The 18,618-nt window shown below is 40.8% G+C and overlaps 1 protein-coding gene across 1 annotated transcript; it reads left to right on the top strand.

The window, feature by feature from the left end:
* The first annotated feature begins 8,527 nt into the window (after nt 1-8,527).
* On the top strand, nt 8,528-11,107 carry LOC6586762 (maternal protein exuperantia). Its single transcript, XM_002012334.4, has 4 exons — nt 8,528-8,834; nt 8,910-9,062; nt 9,141-10,222; nt 10,760-11,107. The coding sequence occupies exons 1-4, from the start codon at nt 8,709-8,711 to the stop codon at nt 10,779-10,781; spliced, it is 1,383 nt and encodes a 460-aa protein (XP_002012370.2). The 5' UTR covers nt 8,528-8,708; the 3' UTR covers nt 10,782-11,107.
* The last annotated feature ends 7,511 nt before the right edge of the window (nt 11,108-18,618 follow it).

Here is an 18,618-nt window from a genome sequence, read left to right as displayed (position 1 = left end):
TTTAACTTATACCAAAGTCATCCGATTATTATGTACAGTGGGGCGTCCTTTACGACGATAGTTGGGCGTCTAGTGCGCAGCTGAGTGCAAACATGTGTTGCACACTTTTGGGCCAGAGCCGAACTTAATTGAAAATTGTCAGAGCCAAGACACAGACAACAGCCGCCAGCGCGGAGCAGCGAGCGCGAGACATGGGGTGAGATGGTGATGGGGAGATGGGGCGATGGGGGATGGGGGATGGAGAGATGGCTGAGAGCACCATTTAACACTTGCGCCAGCGCAAGGCGACCGCTGAAACAGAACACAATTTGTAAAATTGGCCAATGCAATAAATATTTGAATTTATGGCTCAATTACCGATTCACTCCAAGCAGTTGGCCGCGCAGCTAATTAAAGCCAATTTTATTAGCCATAACATAAATGGCACAAATAAATATCAGCAAAAGAAATGAGCAAAAAAAATTTAAAATATCTCAAATAGTCAGCCAAAAAGTGCAGCGTACTAAACTGTTATACTAAATAAATATGCAACTGCAATAAAAAAAACTAAGCATTGTGCTTAAATTTGACTATTATACAACTGTTATACCAATAAACAGTTGGACTAATTAAACATGCAACTGCAATATAATGCAATTCTTACGTTGATTATGTATAAGTTAACACAATCGACCAGCAAAACATAAATGTTCAGATTGATCACGCGCCGTCAGCATGAATGTAGCCGTTCCCAGCGGATATTGCACAACAGCAGCAGTGGCTCCAACGCGCAACAATGTTGTTGCCCGAAGTAATGCGATGCCTCGCGTAAATATGCAATGTCAGCATAATCAGGGTTTAGGGCTAGCTTTGGATATAAGAATTTATGTCACTGTACTTTAGTTGATTTTTGATAATAAAGAACGTCGGTCGTCGCCACGGGATTATTGAAGTCTACTCATTTTGTGCAACACCGCACACTAACATCTAACAACTACAGCAAAAAGCTTAATTGGCGCCCAACCGAAACGAACCCAAAAAAAAAAAAAAAAAAAAAAAAACGAAATTAAAACTTCGATTAAAACAAGCATTCAGTGAGATAAATACCCCACAAGTGCAAAAAAAAAACAGCAAGACAACTAAAACGCATAACCAAAACGAAAAAAAAAAAAAGAAAGCAGCATTAGACGAAGCAGTACGCAGCGAAGACACCCACCACGAAGCGGCTCATCAGCGAAGAAACACACAACATACAGTCTACTAACATAATATAAGAACATGTGAGTAGAGTGTTCATTGCAAAAAAAGAAATTAAGGAGTAAAAACAAATAAAAATACAATTTCAACCTTTAAATATTAATTATTAATAACAAAAAACGCAGCACGCAAAATTCCCTGTCTTTACTTGCCCTATGAGTGATAGTGAAATACAAGATTTAATAACAAATTTTCGAAAAATTTACAACACAGAAAATTTAAAAATGGCTTTGAATTCAGATCAATTAAAAGCTATAGTAGAAGGCGCAGTCGCAAGCGCTTTAGCTGCTCAAAAAGATAGCTTTGATAGAAAATTAAACGAAATTGAACAACGTATAAATTCAGTACAGGTTAGCGCACCCGAGGTAGAAACTTTCAAGGAGGCAGAAATCAAAATAGGTGTTATTTGCAACGAAACCCTTGACATCATGAAGTCCCTCCCGGACTTTGAAGGAAAAAGCGAAACTTATGTATCTTGGAGAAAGGCTGCGCATATCGCATACAAGGTATATGAGAAATACGATGGTAGCTCAAAGCATTATCAAGCTTTGGGAATATTAAGAAACAAAATTAAGAACGCTGCTGATATGGTACTCTCTTCTTTCGACACTCCTCTAAATTTTAAGGCCATTATAAATCGGTTAGATTTCACGTACTCCGACAAACGACCGATATACTTAATTGAACAGGAGATGTCAACACTCCGCCAAGGAAATTTGACACTACTGCAGTACTACGACGAGGTAGAAAAGAAACTGACTTTACTTATAAATAAGACAATCATGACCTACGACACCACCGTTGCCTCTTCGCTAAATGAGAAATATAGAGCAGACGCCCTGCGAGTATTCATCTCAGGAACCAGGAAGGCCTTAAGTGATGTCCTATTCTCAGCTAGACCAATTGATCTTCCCTCTGCATTGGCATTGGCTCAAGAAGTTGAGTCAAATCATGAACGTTATATGTTCGCCACAAATTTCGCCCGCAGTATAGAAGAAAAAGCGCAGAAGATCGAACAAAGACAGCAAGTCAGAGACAAGACTCTAGCTCAAGACCCAAAACACAACCAACCAGGAAAAAGCCCACACTACAAAAGACCAGAATTCTCACCACGACAAGAACAGGTAGAACCAATGGACGTTGACTCATCTTCTCGCTTCAGACAGGCTACGCAACACCAACAAAACGCGACCTTCTCGAAACAGACTCAGTGGCCAAATCAACAACGACGCACTCAATACGAAAACTACAATAACCAGGGACAGGCAAACAAACGACCAAACAGCGGTAGCGCACGGTTCACAGGACCGAAACAGCAAAGAGTTAACCACCTAGGAACAGAAGATACAGAATACGAGCAGGACAATAGCGAATACCAAGCGATCGCAGAAACCGAGACAGAAGACGTTGACAATGAATTGGACGAATACGACCAGGTCAATTTTTTAGGAATAAATCCCTGCTCCCGTTCATAGAGAGAACGATAGCAGGGAAAACCATAAAGTTGCTAATAGATACCGGAGCCTCAAAGAATTACGTGAGACCATTAAAAGAACTAAAAAATATTACGCCGGTAGAAAAACCCTTTCGATTAAAATCAATCCATGGCCACAACGTAGTTGACAAGAAATGCATAATGCACCTTTTTAATACCAAGACAACATTTTTCTTATTACCAAACCTCACGACATTCGATGGTATAATCGGACTTGACCTACTAAACCAAACCAACGTTTTATTAGACTTCAAAAATAAGAAACTAACAACAAACTATGGTTCTGAGACCATTAACTTTCTAAAATGCCCAGCCGTAAATTTCACAAGTGTCAAAGAAATAGAAGCCCCTCAGGCTATAACAACGGAATTTCAAACAATGCTCAAAGCCCGAGCAGGAGTATTTGCGGAACCAAATGAAGCGCTTCCGTATAATACAAATGTCATTGCAACTATTAGAACAGAGGACGAGAATCCCATTTATTCAAAATTATATCCATACCCAATGGGCGTATCAGAATTCGTAAACACAGAAACTCAAGATCTGTTAGAAAACGGTATAATACGTCCGTCCCAGTCACCATACAATAACCCCGTGTGGGTTGTAGATAAAAAAGGTACCGACGAGCAGGGAAGAAAAAAGAAACGTTTAGTTATAGACTTCAGAAAACTAAACAAAAAGACAATAGATGACAAATACCCCATTCCCAATATAGCCTCCATTTTATCCAACTTAGGCACAGCAAAGTACTTTACAACACTAGATTTAAAATCCGGATTCCACCAGATTTTACTTGCCGAAAAAGATAGAGAAAAAACAGCCTTTTCTGTAGGAAGCGGAAAGTATGAGTTCTGCAGGCTCCCTTTTGGCTTGAAAAATGCACCTAGTATTTTTCAGAGAGCCATTGACGATGTGCTCAGAGAGCAAATTGGAAAATCTTGTTATGTTTACGTCGACGACGTAATCATTTTTCTGAAAATATGGAAAGCCATGTCAAGCATATCGCCTGGGTCCTAGATAAACTATACGAGGCCAACATGAGAGTTTCACCAGAAAAGTCGCACTTTTTCAAAGAAAGTGTAGAATACCTAGGTTTCGTAGTCTCAAGTAATGGTATAAAGACATGTCCAAGTAAAGTTGAAGCGATTCGTAACTATGAAGTACCAACAACTTTGTTTAACGTCAGATCATTCCTTGGGTTGGCAAGCTACTATAGGTGTTTCATCAAGGACTTCGCGTCTATAGCAAAACCTATAAGCGACATCTTAAAAGGCCAAAATGGCAAAGTGAGCGCCGGACAATCCAAAAAAATTCCAGTAAAATTTGACGAGAGTCAACATGCGGCATTCGAGAAGCTAAAAGAGGTTCTTGCATCCGAAAATGTAATGTTGCTCTACCCTGACTACAAGAAGCCGTTTGATTTAACAACGGACGCTTCATCCTCTGGTCTTGGGGCAGTTCTGTCACAAGGTGGAAAACCAATCACCATGATATCAAGAACATTAAAGGATAGAGAGCTTATCTTTGCAACAAATGAGAGGGAACTACTTGCAATAGTTTGGGCTTTAAAAAACCTCCGAAATTATCTATATGGGGTAAAAAATTTAAATATCTTTACGGACCATCAGCCTCTGACGTTTGCAGTATCCGACCGAAACCCGAACGCAAAAATCAGGCGTTGGAAAGCTTTTATAGATGAATATAACGCAAACATCTATTACAAGCCAGGGAAGGAGAACTACGTTGCGGACGCACTGTCACGGCATAATATTCATGCCCTAGAGGACGATGTACAGTCAGACAGAGCCACAATTCACAGCGAAATATCGCTCACATACACCATAGACACAACAGACAAACCAATCAACTGTTTCCAAAACCAAATTATAATAGAAGAAAATAATATAGCCTCTGATCGTACAGTTATCCTATTTGGTAAGAAAATCCGACATACAATTCATTTCTCAAACAGAGACTCGTTAATCAAAAGAGTTTGCGATGTAGTCAAAAAAGATGTCGTAAATGCAATCCATTGCGAGTTACCAATATTAGCATTCATACAACATAAACTAATAGAAACTTTTCCAACAACAACATTTCGATATACAAAGTACATAGTAAATGACATTTTTGATAAAAACGAACAGAAAGAAATAATTGCAACAGAACACAATCGGGCTCACAGAGCAGCCCAAGAAAATGTGAAGCAGATTTTACAAGACTATTTTTTTCCGAAAATGACAAAATTAACGAACGAAGTTGTTTCAAATTGTAAAATTTGTAAAACAGCTAAGTACAATCGTCACCCACAAAAACAAATACTTGGAGAAACACCCATACCTTCCTATGTGGGCGAAATACTACACATAGACATATACTCAACCAATAAAAAATACTTCCTTACGTGCATAGATAAATTTTCAAAATTTGCAATTGTTCAACCCATCGCTTCAAGGACAATAATTGACATACAATCAGCAATTTTACAACTTGTAAATTTTTACCGGCATACCAAGACGATCTATTGCGATAACGAGCCCTCCATAAAGTCCGAAACAATAAAATCTCTGCTAAACAATCAATATAACATTCAAATCGTAAATGCCCCACCACTCCATAGTACATCAAACGGACAAGTCGAGAGATTCCATAGCACCCTCGGTGACATTGCAAGATGCCTAACAGCTCAAAGGAAAATTACTGACACTGTTGAAACGATACTTCAAGCAACTATCGAATATAACAATACAATTCACTCAGTAACGGACAAACGACCAATCGATATAATCCACTCATCCTCCCCAGAACTCGAAATAGAGATAGGAAATAAAATTCAAAAGGCACAACAACTCCTAACAAATAGAGTAAACGAAACAAGACACAATAGACAATTCCAAATAGGCGACACAGTTTTGGAAAAAAACAAACAGACGCTTAGGGAACAAACTGACACCACTATACAACGAAGGCAAAATTGACGCAGACTTGGGGACAACAGTCTTAATAAAAGGGAGGGTGGTCCACAAGGACAATCTAAGATAGGCAAAACATTAAATTCCCTTTTTTATCTTTTTAGGATTTGGACTATACTTCTTTTTGCTACAACGATAACAGCGAAATTGACTGACTATACTAACATGGACTACATACCGATCTTGGACGGATACGTAACCATTTGGACGGATTTCCAATACTTGAAGCACTCAACCAACCTTACCCTATACTCAGAAATAGTAAAAAATACGAAAGAATTAGCAAACCATTTCCCCCGATCACATATGAGAATGTTATTAGACGCAGACATACAACATATAGAAACATTAATAGCTACAGTAAATGTCCACCATAGACATGCTAGGAGTATCAATATGCTAGGCACCGTTCTAAAGGTCGTAGCTGGCACGCCAGACCATGATGATTTCGAGAAACTAAAATTTACACAGAATGAACTTGTAGAGTCAGAAAATAGGCAGATAACCATAAACACAAAAATGCAGGAACAAATTAATAAGCTAACTGACACCGTAAACCTCCTAGTAAAAAACACAAAAAGTAAAACAAGTAGACACAGAGCATTTATATGAAACGCTGCTAACAAGAAATAGAATAATTATCTCAGAGTTAAAAACCTTAATACTATCAGTAACACTTGCAAAGGTTGGAATTGTAAACCCCTCCATTTTGGATTCCACTGATTTAAAAAACATTGTTAATGAACACTCTATAAATATCACTATTACTGACTTAATGGAAGTATCTCAAATTAAAGTTTTGTTAAGCGAAAATTTTCTACATTTCATTATAAGATATCCTAAGCCTAGCATAGTATGTAAAAAATTAACCGTATACCCTGTCCAACACAACGGCATCATAATAAATTTCGCCGAAGACTACAATTTAGCTGACTGTGGAAATCATGTAATATCAATAGGAAATTGTAGTACAGCCCTCACAATAACGTTCTGCAAGAAGTCACCCTACACAACATGCGCTCAACAGCTACACTCAGGTGACACCGCACATTGTTCAACTCGGCCCAGCCACCTCGAACCTCTAACCATAGTCGACGATGGAGTAATCATCATCAACGACGGAGCAGCTACAGTCAACGAGCAGATGGTAAAAGGGACGTTCCTCCTTACCTTTGACGACAAGATAAAGGTAAACAACACCGTATACCAAAACCAAAAAAACTACGTGAGGAAATCCCCGGGACCAGCGGTATCTGCGCTCTTAAATATAACAGACCACCAAGAGATACCAAGCCTGCCATACCTGCAGAAGATAAGCATAAAAAATCTGCGGGATATTGCTCAACTAGAGGAAGGGCTAGTAAGAAGGCCAATAGTATCTGGGCTAACCGTGGCCATCCTTTTACTCTCCTGCTACGCTTCGATGAAACTCTATCAAAGACATCAGAGGAACAAACGTCAACGTGATCTTCAAACATTAATTAACAGTTTCAAGAAAGCCGAGGACGTCATTCATCTAAGTGGGGGAGGAGTTAACACAATCGACCAGCAAAACATAAATGTTCAGATTGATCACGCGCCGTCAGCATGAATGTAGCCGTTCCCAGCGGATATTGCACAACAGCAGCAGTGGCTCCAACGCGCAACAATGTTGTTGCCCGAAGTAATGCGATGCCTCGCGTAAATATGCAATGTCAGCATAATCAGGGTTTAGGGCTAGCTTTGGATATAAGAATTTATGTCACTGTACTTTAGTTGATTTTTGATAATAAAGAACGTCGGTCGTCGCCACGGGATTATTGAAGTCTACTCATTTTGTGCAACACCGCACACTAACATCTAACAACTACAGCAAAAAAGCTTAATTTATACAAGTAAACTGTTATACTGAATAAATGTAATAGACTGTGTTTTCATATAGATTTGTTTGATTTTACACCTTTACAAAATAATTGTTATACCAAAAAATGTGTTATATTGGGCAATTATTCAGCTATTCTACAATAACTGATTGCTTTAAATAAATGATTATATGAAATAAATTTGTTATACTGTTATACAAAAGAAATGAGCAACTGATATACAAGGTATCTCTTATGCGCATTAGCTATACCAGTAAGCTATATTCAATAAAAATACTCATACACCAAAAAATTCGTTATACTACTATACTATTTAAAAATTATACTATATGTCGTGGCGTTACGTTTCTTACCTTCTGGTCGCATATTCTTGTTCATCAAAATCATAGCGACCCTGTGCGAAAGCCCTAACTAGCCGTCTCGCTCTCACTCAGCGCCAGCTGGGACCACGTTCAGCAACAGCTATAGCTGTCTCTCTCTTACTGACATTGCATCCTTTAATTGTTAATGTTAATCGATTAATACGAACTGACTGAAATCCCATAGTAACTTCAACGGCAGCTTAATATCACACCGATGCGACACGGACATATAGACCCTTACACGTTCCTGTGTAATGAATATAATAATAATATAATATCATTCCGAACATATATATCATATTTCCAACTGTTATACAAAACGGCGCTCATACTAAATAAATGTACGAAAGCTTTCCATTTTGCATTGAGCCACACATAATGTGTTATACTGAGTAAATGTATTTTACAAAATAAATGGGCTATATATGTACAACTGTTATATAATATAAATTATTATATTTATTCCATGTATTCTTCTATCGTATCGAATTTGTGGTGAAATATGACTTTTCATCCCATTGTGCTATGCGAGTTTGACGTCTAAATCCATCTAGTAGGCCTTGCTTCTAGGCTCACTCTTTTCTCCTTTGAAAGCAGCACCAAATCTGAATCACTTCGATTGTGAAAGTCTTACGAAGCGGTTGTGCTAAGAAAATCGAATTAAATTGACAAAAAATAATAAAATAAAAATTTCAAGAAATTTGTGAATTGTGAAAAAAAAGCTGAAAATAATTGAAAAGTAAAAATAATTTCGCGAAAACCAGTGAACGATTAGTGTAGAATGATGCCGGATATCGTCGAAGATCACGTTGCTGTGGAGGATGGAAAGGATAAGAGCAAGGGGCGCATGAACTTGAAGGTTATGGCCGTTGATTTGGACACAACTGGACGTCGCCTCTGCGACAAGGTGAGCAGCTGGGAGGGAGGGGGGCACTCTGAGCTCTGTGCGTGACATTGTGAATTGCGATTGTGAATTTTGCAGATATTCCAATTGGCCGTATTCTCGCCATTCGGGCGCTACGAGCAGTACATGATGCCGGCCATAAATCTGAACTCGGCTGCGCGTCTGCGCCATCAGGTGCGTGTGACTCGTCTCAAGGGACGCCGTGTGCTCAAGACAATGCTAACCAATAAGGTGGGCTATCCAAATCACATTCCATTGCAATTTTCCCTTTTGCCAACGATTCACATTTCATGCTAAACATTTGAATAGATCATCAAAACGGAGTCTGAGCAGTCGGGCTTCCGTAAGTTTATCGACTGGCTGCAGGAGCAGAGCGCCCACACATCGGGCATTGTGATTGTCTATCACGAGGAGCGCAAGTTCATACCACTGATGATATTGCAGTCGGTTATCAAGTTCAATTTGTTGAAAGAGTTCGGCAAGATGGTCATCGGCTTTGTCAATACCAACGAGATAGCCAAGTCAATGCTCAGTGGCAAGGCTCGCTCATACCTGAGCGTGCGCGGCCTGCTGGCCGTCCTGGCCAGGGAGAAGGGCGAGGAGATTTACACCAAGGAGTTCACTGGCAGCGCCAGTGTTCGCGCCAAGCTGGTGTTCAATGTGGCCGCCGAGCTGTGCGACCGTGAGCCGAACATCAGCCATCTCTTTGCTGCCTTGAAGCCCCACCTGGAGACGATTGACTCGCTGATCTTGGAATTGGACCAGGGATATGCAACACTGAAGCGTCAGAACTCGTTTCGTCCGTTGTTCGTGAACTACTTCAAGACCACGGTGCAGCGTGTTCGCGCCGTCAAGTTTCGCATTGCGCTCGCCGAAAATGGACTCGATTTGACCATCTTGAGCGACATCTGGAAGGACTTGCGCATCCAGGGACTCATCACCACACTGGAGCCCATCGGCCGACTAACCGACAGCGAGAAGACCGAGCTGGTGGCCGTCTTGGACAGCTACTTCGATCCCAACAAGATCGCCATCAAGCCGAAGCCCAGGGAGCAGACCAGCTCACGCCGTCGTCGCGCTCACAACAATTCAATCGCCTCGCCAGTCGCGGCCGCCGCCGATGCCGATGCCGATGCCGACAATCAGCTGGACGAGGTCCCACCCTCGCCCTACACCTCGACACCCAAGGGACAGGCACCGAATGCCGAAAATAACAATAATCAAATCAACACTAACAATGACAATGACACCAACAATGAGAACACAATTGACTCTAACACTGACAATGACGAAAATCCGCAGCGTCGCACTCCGCGTCGCATAATGCTGTCGCCTGACAAAGTGTCCCAGGATGGGGCCGTAGCCATAGGACCGCCTCTACAGGAGAACAAGTAAGTTGAATAGACATCTTCGTTAATACTAGAGCTCCATATAATTAATCATCATGTTATATGATCAAAATGGTATACATGATATATGTGGTATATATGGTATATATGTTATATATGATATATATGATATATATGTTATATATGAGATATATGATATATGTGATATATATGTTATATATGATATATATGGTATATATGTTGTATATGATATATGTATATGATATATATGATATATATGGTATATATGTTGTATATGATATATGTATATGGTATATATGTTATATATGAGATATATGATATATGTGATATAACATATATATATGAGATATATGATATATGTGATATATATGATATACATAGAATATTTGATATATATGTATGTTATATAGATATACAGTTGAAACTTTCTACATAGATCTCAGATTTGTTATTTTTTATATTTTTATAATATTTTACTTTATTTATTTATTTTTTTTTTTATTTTTTTTTTTTTCTTTACATACATTACATATCTTACATATATTTCATTTTTCTTAGCCAAATATCATCACCAAATTAAGCTCCTTGACGGACTTCAAAATTCAAGTTTAAATTAAAATTTCAATATGCAACAGAAACGGAAACAACAATCAACAAAAACAGTTAAATAACTTTCAAGCAATTCAAAAAAAAAAAAAGAGGAGAAAAACATGTTTTAAAAACGAATTCTGAAGAATTTTCAGATAAATGACTGCTGGAAGAGGGGCAACATCATCAAATCTGTTCGTGTTATAAATTTATGACATTTGATTGACTTTTGTTCAAGAAACACAAATTGCCAAACTTAACTTTGTTAAATGTTCTATGGAAATATACAATGTTAACGGTTTTGGTTGAGCATTAAAATGATTCGTTTAATTCAATAGAGAAGTTAACTCGAGGAACGAGCCAGACCCCATCAACTATATATGCCGATGTATTCTTGATACCATCACAAAAACTGGAGATTTCAGATATACTGGGTAGAGGTTCCTTACAGTTACTTTGGTATCCCTCAGTCAGTTGTTGAAGTGGTAAAGTCCAAAACACAAAATTACAGTTATCTGTATGTTTCTTCCTACTCCTTTATCTCACTTGCTTTCAGTAGGTAACATAACCTATTTCTCACATATTATCGTATCTTTCTTTTCATGCTAGTAACTGAAACTTGAAGCGAGCCAGGGACAATTAACTTCAATTAAGAGATTGAAATTATTTCATTAATTTGTGAAAACAACAGCCAAAAGAACTGAAACAACTTTTGCAATGAAAATCACAAATTCTGTAACAACGCCAGTGGCGTGTGCGACAGGGGCGTGGCGGAGTTGGGTTAAGGTGTGGGGGTGCCCGCTGCCTTTTTCGTTGCTGGGTCAAAATAAAGTGCGTTCTGCCTCGACGATGGGTGGGGTCCCTTGCCTCAACATTGTTGTCGGTTGGGTGGGTTTCGGGTGGGTTTTGTTGGGTGGGTCGAGTATGCTGGTTACCGTTTGCCAGCCAGACCGCCCCGCCAGGCAGCTCTTCAAACTTTGTCTGCTCCGTGGCCACGCCCGGCGCCTCAGTACGCCTTTACCGCGTTACGGCCGCGGCTTGCGTTGATTGTTATTTTATTGCCAGAGCATGGAGCGTCACGGGCCAAAGCAGAAATTGTTTGCTGCTGTTTGCGGTTAAAATCTCATTTTGTCGTTCAGGCGCCGACACCTCCCCTGCAACCGCCGCCAGCCAGCAGCCAGCGCCCGTATGCACCACACACCACAGTCCGTTCGCCGCCTGCCTACCTGCTGCCACGCCCATGCCATTGGCAGCCAGCTAGCCTCAAAAATTGGCGAACAATTTTGCAATTAAATTGTGAGCACAAAAGTCGCGAAATACAATTTGTAATTGTTGCCTGCTAATTATATAAGTATTTCAGGCAACTAGCAAGCATTCCAGCTGATGCTGCACTATGAGCATATATGCTCTCTCTCTCTCTCTCTCTCTCTCTCTCTCTGCCACACACACGCTCTCTCCCATGGGCGTTACTAATTACTATTTGTATAAGATAATTAAAGCTCTACAAGCAGACAAGGAATCTGCTGAGTGTGGAGGAGCATGCAAATTGAGTTTGTCTCGGCTTTATGCATTTATATAGGGAATGCAGCCTAGGACTAAGCAAAAATATCAAATAAATGTAATAGAAATATAATATATATAATAAATTAATATTATATGTACGCATATATATCATGATGTCATTGTGTGCTCTCTAGTGTTGGAGTAGTGCTTTTAAGCAGTGTTGGAAGTCACACTTTTCAGCTCTTACTCAAGTTGGCAGCACGCTTCTTATTGTACTGATATTTACACTTCGTGGGAGTGAGATAAGCTATTTGCTGCTGAGCAGTGGAGTAGTGCAAGAGTGCTGGAAGTATTGCTCAAGTTGACTCAATGTGACACCCCGTGAGTATGGGATAAGCATGGCTGCTGCTCAGCAATGAAGTAGTGCAATAGTGCTGGAAGTAGTGTTCGAAGTATTGATCAAGTTGGCAGCACTCTTCTTATAGAGTGAGAAAAGCATAGCAGTTACTGAGCGTAGTCCACGAAGTTTCTTCTCAGAGAATGAGATGACATGTGAGCCTCTTGTCAAAAAGCTGTGCGTGTGCGTGCATGTGTGATATTGCTTGCGAGCAGTAAGGAAGAAGCAGCTAGAATTAAGGGACGGTAAACAGAGAGAGAAAGACACTAAGAGAGTGAGAGAAGAGAGAGACAGAGATAGAGAGAGAGACAGAGAGAGAGAGAGAGAGAGAGAGATTAAGTACATTACAGAAGTAGAGCAGCACAGGCAGCTCGTTGTGGAGCACAGTTACACACGTCTATAAATATGGGCATATAAATTAGACCCTCCCAAAGAGAGCTTACTCTACACTGAGACATTTCAGAGGCGAACACAACCTACATACATACACGTATGTATAAGGTTCCGTGATTCAATAGTATATAAACCAAGTTATAGTCACATTTCCAACTTGCTCTGTCGAACTCACAATTTCTGGTTGCATTCCTCTTGATTATCGAAATCATTGAAGCCCTATGCTCATACAGCCCTATGCTCTACATACATAATGCTATACATACAGCTCTCTCTCTCCCTCTCTCTCTCTCTCTCTCTCTCTCTCTCTCTCTCTCTCTCTCTCTCTATGTCTCTGTCTCTCATACATCCATTAATTGTCACTAAAATGCCAACTCAGGTCATAGGAACTAATACAACAGTATAATATTGTGTAAATGGTATCCTACAACGTATTGGTATATACGAGATATGCTTAAATGTTGTATATATGTATAATAAATTATATATATATTTTTGTTTATTTTAAACATAAAAATATATACATACATGTATATACATAATATATTATAAACAAGAATATATATATTTATTTATAAATTGCTAATAGAATATTAAAGCCACCTTAATAGTTTGCTAGAGTGCAAAGTTCTGGTAATATTTATTGTACCCAGTCGTTCGCCCAGCCATTCGCATTTTCAGCGAATATTCCGCTTTAATTCTTTCCACAAAGTTTTGCCAACAAATGTGCAATTTGCACGCAATGTTTGAAGCACTTCAAATCAAATCAATTTCGCATCGTTGCGATTCCATTGGGCGGCCCAACAGTTGACAGCTGTGGGCGTGGCAGTGGTGGTCGTCTGAATCAGTTCACACAAATGTGGCGGGGCTGGGGATGGGACTGGGGCTGGGGATGGGGGTGTGGCTGGCCATTTCATAATAACTTGTTGACAATTCAAATTATGCAGATCATTTAAAGGCCTCACGAAATTGTGCCCTAAATATGCATATGTCCAGCAGAGTTACACACATCTTTGTGTATGTGTGTGTGTGCATGTATTGAATATTTGTATATATGTGTATCAACAATGTGCGTTTATTTATGTTAATTTAAATCAACATGCAAAAATTAGTACTTGACATGGCAGAGTCGAGTCGAGTCGAGTCTAGGCGAAAGGCGTTAATTAACGGCATGTGGGTGCTGCTGAGGTGTAGGCACGTTTTGCACGTCGCCCAGGGGCGTGGCACATTTAATTTACTTAATTACTTGGCCCCTGATTAACATATTTAAATGAAATGCCGCCAACGCTGGCAAATTATTTCACTTTGCCCAAAAAAGCGGTCAACTGCCGCATCGCCCACTCCCCACCCCCTACCAACACCACAAACCCTTTCCGCCCACTGATGACATGCTGTACGGGTGGGCGTGTCAACATAATGCACGCCTGATTGCCAGCCGGCACGGTCCGCTGACTCAGCACATTCGTCAAATGCCCGGCCAGGATTTGCTTTTGGTTTTGCTTTTGGTTTTGGTTTTGGTTTTGAATTTGCATTTGAATTTGATTTTAGTTTTTGGTTTTGGTTTCGTTTTCAGTGTTTGTTGCTGTTGCTGGCTGTTGGCTTTAATTGTAATTGCAATTGCATTAATTAACTCTGCACATTTTGCTGACTGTCAGGCCAAACACTCAATGCATTTGAATGCACGCATGGAGGATGCTAATTCAATCGTCAACACCTTTTGCCCTTCAACTTCAAAGTTTGTGCTGAGCAACAAAGCTCAAGAATTCCTTCCCCTCATCAATAATATAGTAATAACTTGTCATTAGAACTGGCAGATGCCTCCTGATCGCTGCCTCCTGGTCTCTGCTCCTGCCCGCTGCCTCCTGCTCGCTGCTTCCTGCTCTCTGCTCCTGCTCGCTGCCACCTGCTCGCTGCCTCCTGCTCGCTGCCTTCTGCTCTCTGCTCCTGCTCGCTGCCTCCTGCTCGCTGCTCCTGCTCGCTGCCTCCTGCTCGCTGCCTCCTGCTCTCTGTCTCCTGCTCGCTTCCTCCTGCCTGCTGCCACCAGCTCGCTGCCACCTGCTCTCTGCTCCTGCTGGCTGCCTTCTGCTCTCTGCTCCTGCTCGCTGCCACCCGCTCGCTGCCTCCTGCTCGCTGCTCCTGCTCCTGCTCCTGCTCGCTGCTCAACATCTCGTGCTTAAAACAAAACCACTTCTCATTCGAGCTGACATCGACTGTCCTATTTGGTTAGTGGGTATACAGCTATATAGTATATAGATATATTGTACACACGTATATATATTTAATTCATCAGCATCAACAAGAGTCTTTTTATACCCTGAACCCATTTTCAATGGGAAATCAGGGTATAATGGTTTTGTTGAAATGTATGTAACAGGGAGAAGGAGGCGTGGCAGACCCCACAAAGTATATATATTCTTGATCAGGGTGACGAGCTGAGTTGATTTGGCCCTGTCCGTCTGTCTGTCCGTCTGTCCGTCTGTCCGTCTGTCCGTATGTATGAACGCGTCGATTTCAGAAGATATAAGAGCTAGAGACTTCAAATTTTTTTTAAAATGTCCGTAATTACAGCGCGCATATCAAGTTTATCATTAAAAATCGATAACTCATCCCGATCTTTTTTTATCGATAAAAAACCTTATCGAAACCCAGTTATAAAATTATATCTTCTACACCTTTATTGCTAGAGTCTCCAAATTTTTAATGTATGCTTATATGCAATTTATACAATTTCGGTTTTTGTTAAAATGTACCCCTACCTCTAAATTCACCCCCTCACCCTCAATTTTGTAAAAAGCGTATTTCAAATACTAGAGACTTGTGCTTTGGCAATTACATGCATATTCATGTTATAATCATAATCTAAAAGTTTCATGAAGATCGTACGTCCATAAAAAAAGTTATTAAACAATTAAGTTCTCATAGTAAGCGCACACTGCAGCCCATGCGTGTTTATGCGTGGTTGCTTGTATGTGTATGTGTGTGTGTATGTGTGTGTGTGTATGCGTTTGTGTCTGTATGCGTGTGTGTGTGTATGTGTGTCTATATGCGTGTGTGTGTATGTTTATCTGTGTGTGCGTGCGTGCGTGTGTGTGTGTGCGTGTTTCTTGTGTAAGCTGAAAGTCGCGAAAAAGTATTGAAATATCTATTGCTCCAAGGGTTCAGGGGATCTCGTAGTCGAGCAGTCTCGACTAGAGCTTTCTTACTTGTTCTTCTACGTTTTTTTTTTTTGTCTGCCCCATTGTCAGGCTGTGTCTGTTTGGTCTTGCAGCTGTCTGTTTCCATTGCCATTGGCTGTCATGGTCTCTATCGCCACGAAATGGAGTTTTATTTTCATGCTCATTCGCTTAACTAAATGGGCATATTCATTTCACTCGCTTCAAGATCTTAAATCACATCTGGCGATTCTACGCACCTGCTAAGAAGCAAACTCGCTTAAGTCTCGTACTTTTAGCTCAATTACTAAATTATTTTAAGTTCAGCTCATTTGGGTCAGATATCCAATAAGGTGTAATACTTCGTAATACTTCCATATACTCAATTTTCAGACTCGTATAACCCAAACGCACGAGCTGTGCTCGCATAAATGAAGAGTTTCAGATTGATTCCATAAAAAATAAGAGAAATGATCGATTAAACAAACCTAAACAAGCGGGTAGACGGACGATCTAACGGACGCACGGCCAGACAGACAGACGGACAAAAGGATGGACGAATGGACGGGCGGGCGAACTAAGAAATGGAAGGACAGACGGATAAAGGAATGGACAGACGAACGGACAAACGAACGGACGGATAAGGGAATGACAGGCATATGGACGGACGAGCGGACGGACAGACGAACGGACGAGCAGACATACGGATAAAGGAATGATCAGATGAGCGAACGGGCAGACCGAACGAACAGACGGACGGACAGAAGAACGGACGAATGGACGGGCGGGCGAACTAAGAAATGGAAGGACAGACGGATAAAGGAATGGACAAACGAACGGACGGATAAGGGAATGACAGGCATATGGACAGACGAACGGACGGACAGACGAACGGACGAGCAGACATACGGATAAAAGAATGATCAGATGAGCGAACGGGCAGACCGAACGAACAGACGGACGGACAGAAGAACGGACGAATGGACGGACGGACATACGAATGGACAGGCAAGCGGACTAAGCCATAGCTATACAGACTAATGGATAAGCGGAGGGACAGACGGGCGGATAAACGCTTAAGCGGACGGACATACAGACGGATGGACAGACGAAATCAAGTAAATTTCTGATGCTAATAAACATAATTTAATGACACTGCCTATTAATACTGCACTTGTGCCTATGCCAAATGCATTTACATCCTGAGCCTGAAAGCATTTCTCTCATTCCAAATTGTGAATGAATCCAACTTCTGTCGAATTGGGCAAATTAATCAGATTTGTAGATGTGAAGCCAACACTATGCTCCAACTCGTTTATTAGCTACCTCAGGCGCTAAGCGAACTCACTAAATTATAGATTAAACGAGCACACACTAAATTTATGCACATGTGTATATGTATATGTATATGTATATGTGTGTAAACATGTATTTATTTAATTGTATATAAATTAGTATTAAGCAAATAGACTAATTTGATGTTAAGCTACATTTATTGAATCAATTGACAATATTCGGAAATTTAATGGGGCCGCCATGAAAACGCAAATGAAAATGAAAATCAAATGCAAATGAAGGCAAATTAATGGAGGCAACTTTAGTGGGGAATGTGAAATAAAAGTAAACAAATTGGCAATTGGTTTCTCGGCACTGACATCATAAACGAGCCGAGTGAGTTTGCTGCTGGCACTAAGTGCGCCTTGTATAATTACAATTTGGGTTGACAGCCAATTGCTCCGCCTAACTCCAGCCCCCACCCCGCCCCCTCTGTGGGCAAAGGCGATAAGGCAGGAAGCGGGCACAGAGACACCAATCTAGCTGCCTTTCCTGGCTCCTGCTCTGCCAGTGCTCCAGCGCCGCCTAGTTAAGCAGATTAAATGTTATTTGTGCACGTTGCCGGGCGACCAGGATCAGCCGCAATGATAAGAATAGAAGATACGCCCGAAACCAAAAGCCGTCCGGCTGACATCAACTTGAAATCGATGGCAATGGCACATTTCGCTGCCAGGTAGCACAGCTCCACCTATACATATATATATGTGTGTGTGTGTGCATGCAGACGACATGACGCATGCCACGTCTGAGCTGAGCGTCCAGTGGCGTCCAGGGGGGGCAGCGGGCAGCCACAACAAGCGCCATAAATAAATTTAAATTGCGCCAAAAATCGCACGCTATTATTATTATTTATTATGTAAGCAATTTGCAGGCATTTTCTATTTAAGTGTGTGTGTGTGTGTGTGCTAGTGTGTGTGTGTGTGTGTGCTTTTATGAGTGTGATTGCTTGTTTGCGCTTTTTTTATTAGAACTTTTTGTCCCCAAAATCAAGGCTCGACCACTTTAAGTAATTTAATATGGGCCCAAGTCACAAACGGCTCTCTCTCTCT

Source organism: Drosophila mojavensis, unplaced genomic scaffold (assembly GCF_018153725.1).
Source record: "Drosophila mojavensis isolate 15081-1352.22 unplaced genomic scaffold, ASM1815372v1 contig_136, whole genome shotgun sequence".
Classification (NCBI taxonomy): domain Eukaryota; kingdom Metazoa; phylum Arthropoda; class Insecta; order Diptera; family Drosophilidae; genus Drosophila; species Drosophila mojavensis.
This window is presented reverse-complemented; position numbering and strand designations above follow the sequence as displayed.

Coding starts and splice junctions, on each gene's coding strand:
- LOC6586762 (XM_002012334.4), top strand. CDS start 8,709: ATGATGCCGGATATCGTCGAAGATCACGTTGCTGTGGAGGATGGAAAG. Junction 8,835..8,909: donor GACGTCGCCTCTGCGACAAG/GTGAGCAGCTGG, acceptor TGAATTTTGCAG/ATATTCCAATTGGCCGTATT. Junction 9,063..9,140: donor AGACAATGCTAACCAATAAG/GTGGGCTATCCA, acceptor ACATTTGAATAG/ATCATCAAAACGGAGTCTGA.